The sequence below is a fragment of the Petaurus breviceps genome, unplaced genomic scaffold (genome assembly GCF_028583685.1).
Source record: "Petaurus breviceps papuanus isolate PSGF00001 unplaced genomic scaffold, PetGlider_PUasm1.0 90779, whole genome shotgun sequence".
Lineage (NCBI taxonomy): Eukaryota > Metazoa > Chordata > Mammalia > Diprotodontia > Petauridae > Petaurus > Petaurus breviceps.
The window spans coordinates 9,082,711-9,085,088 of record NW_027187344.1 but is presented as its reverse complement, the minus strand read 5'-3'; the positions used below and the strand labels follow the sequence as shown (position 1 = coordinate 9,085,088).

The window sequence follows — 2,378 nt, the reverse complement described above, 5'->3', positions numbered from 1 at the left end:
CTCTCTCTCTCTCTCTCTCTCTCTCTCTCTCTCTTTCTCTCTCTCTCCCCCTCTCTCTGTCTTTTTCTCCCTCTTTCTCCTTATCCCGGTAAAATCACAAATACTAAATAACCCTTTCAATCTTCCATAAGGAAAAAAAATTCAGGAAATTGAGCAGCCAACTCTTTATGGTGATTCTTGGTTCTCTTCAAGTTACAGCAGGTCTCAAACCATTGTGTGATAAAGAAGCAAGTTTGGGAAACCTCATAGAAAAGGAATCTCTACTATTTTTATCTTACTGAAAGCAAGGAAAAGTTCCCCCTGACCTTTTTCCCCTCCAAGCCTTCCATGGTACCTGAAATTCCTGTATCTTTGGATTAAAGCACTGTCCTCCAAAGACAGTTGTCCACATGTAACTGTCACATTGATACATTCATAAGGACTCATTGGAATAATTGAGAATGTAATTCTGTATTAATTAGATATAGTAAGCAATATAAAAAAGGGAAGGGGCAAATTCAGAAAAAAATCTGCAGACTTTATGAGTTTGCCACAGGAAGGAGGGTGGATACCCACCCATATTAGTATTAATGGCTAGTGGGTAGCGTAAGATGAGGAATCTTTGGATAGCAGGAGGGGAGAGTTTTTTGAAAAGACAGAATCTCAACTTTTATTGACACTCAGCAAAGGAAGTCTTCTCTTAGCAAAGGACAAAAGATCCTGGGGATAGAAGGTAAAACTCCTGCTGTCTTTTATCATCAACCTTCTGGTGGAATGCAAGTAAAGGTAGTAGGCCAACCAGTTAGGACTACTGGGCAAAAGGAGAGCTGAAAGTCCCCCTGAGAAAACGTCAGGGCAAAAAAGAGATGGTCCTGAATATTTCTCTCTCTTCCCTCATATTCAGCCATTCTCTTCTTAGCCCTGTAAGATCCCTCCCTATTCTAGGAGCAGGGGTTTGGATTTAAGAGACACAAGGCTGTCAAGCAGGTGCCTGCTGTCTCTGAACCCACAGGCAATTAGAAACAGGACTCTCTGGTTCTTATTAGGGATGAGTTATATACACACCCATCCTGCTCTCCCTGGACTCCTTAGCTGTCCCTGGGCCTCTCCTGACCTCTGACTTCCTTACCTTCTGGCTGAAAAATGAATTCTCCTACTCCAGGAATGGGTTGTGCAGCTGTGAAGAAGCCTTTACAATAATGCCAGTACCTCTGTCTCTCCCTGCCATCCCTGAAAAAAAAACAAAAAAACATAAAAATCCCTTCCCAGTGATTTGTTTTTTTAGCACACTGTAAGAATAAGTCTAGACTAACTTGCAGAATTCTCTTAAAACCAAAGGCTTAGGCAAAGACAGCCACTCCCCTCATCAAGACCAAATTAAACTTGAATTAAGCAAATGAAGTGCCACTCAGGGGAGGTTCATTTCCATATTTAATTGTCTGTTATTATAGGGATGACTTTGCTTCAGAGAAAAAGATATGCAATTAAAAATCTGTGTAGGCAGCCAAGGTGAGTTTCTAAGGGCATAGCAGAGTGAGATAGATCAAGAAGGTGAATCTGAGAGAAAGGGGAGAGTGAGGGAAGGCCGGTAACATTGATTATTCAAATTATTTAGTCAAGTCATTATGCATTTATTAAGCACCAACTCTGTGTCAGGCATTATGCTAAGTGCTAGGGATCCAAAGAAAGGCAAAAAAAAAAACAAACCCAAATCCTGCTTTCGAAAGGCTCACAGCATGATGAGACAACATGCAAACAGCTAGGTGCAAATAAAATGTATACAGGGTAAGTTCTGAGGTAATCCACAGAGGGGAAGCACATTATTACAGGGGTTACAGGGGATCAGGATTGTCGAAGGAAGGGTTTTTAGCTGGGGCTTGAAGGGAGCCAGAAGGGAGAGAATTTCAGGTATTGGAAAGAGCCAGTAAAAAGGCTTGGAATCAAAGCCAGAGTGTCTTGTTCAAGGAAGAGCCAGCAGGCCAGTATTGCTGTAGCACAGAATGTGTATTGAGGGGGAAAGGATAGAAGGCTGGAAAGATGGAAGGGGGCCTGGGAATGAAGGGCTTTAAAGAGGTTTCACAAAGTAATAAAGTTGTATGTTGCTGCCTTTCATTGTCACAGTAAAGAATCCTAGTAATTGCAATGGTTGAGGGCAGAGCTAAAAGCTAAAATATGTAGGCAACTGTTAAGACTGAGTTGGAGAAGACTAGATGTTGAACTCTTTTCTCTCCCATGGGAAGCATGCTTTTTGGGGCTACTAAATACTGACAGGATTTCAGAGCAGGAAAGAAAGAAAGAAAGAAAGAAAGAAAGAAAGAAAGAAAGAAAGAAAGAAAGAAAGAAAGAAAGAAAGAAAGAAAGAAAGAAAGAAAGAAAGAAAGAAAGAAAGAAAGAAAGAA

At 41.0% G+C, this 2,378-nt stretch overlaps 2 protein-coding genes across 4 annotated transcripts in view; one reads left to right on the top strand and one right to left on the bottom strand.

Annotated features, from left to right (window-relative positions):
• The window catches only part of PTGES (prostaglandin E synthase), a 78,445-nt gene that overhangs the window by 2,892 nt on the left and 73,175 nt on the right, over positions 1 to 2,378 (bottom strand). For both annotated transcript variants that reach the window (XM_069069365.1, XM_069069366.1), the window contains exon 3: positions 1,109 to 1,209. In XM_069069365.1, coding sequence (XP_068925466.1) covers positions 1,109 to 1,209 — 101 coding nt within the window. The remainder of the gene's footprint in view (positions 1 to 1,108; positions 1,210 to 2,378) is intronic.
• Positions 1 to 2,378, top strand: part of PRRX2 (paired related homeobox 2) — a 65,900-nt gene that overhangs the window by 19,564 nt on the left and 43,958 nt on the right. The gene's annotated exons all lie outside the window — the stretch shown is intronic.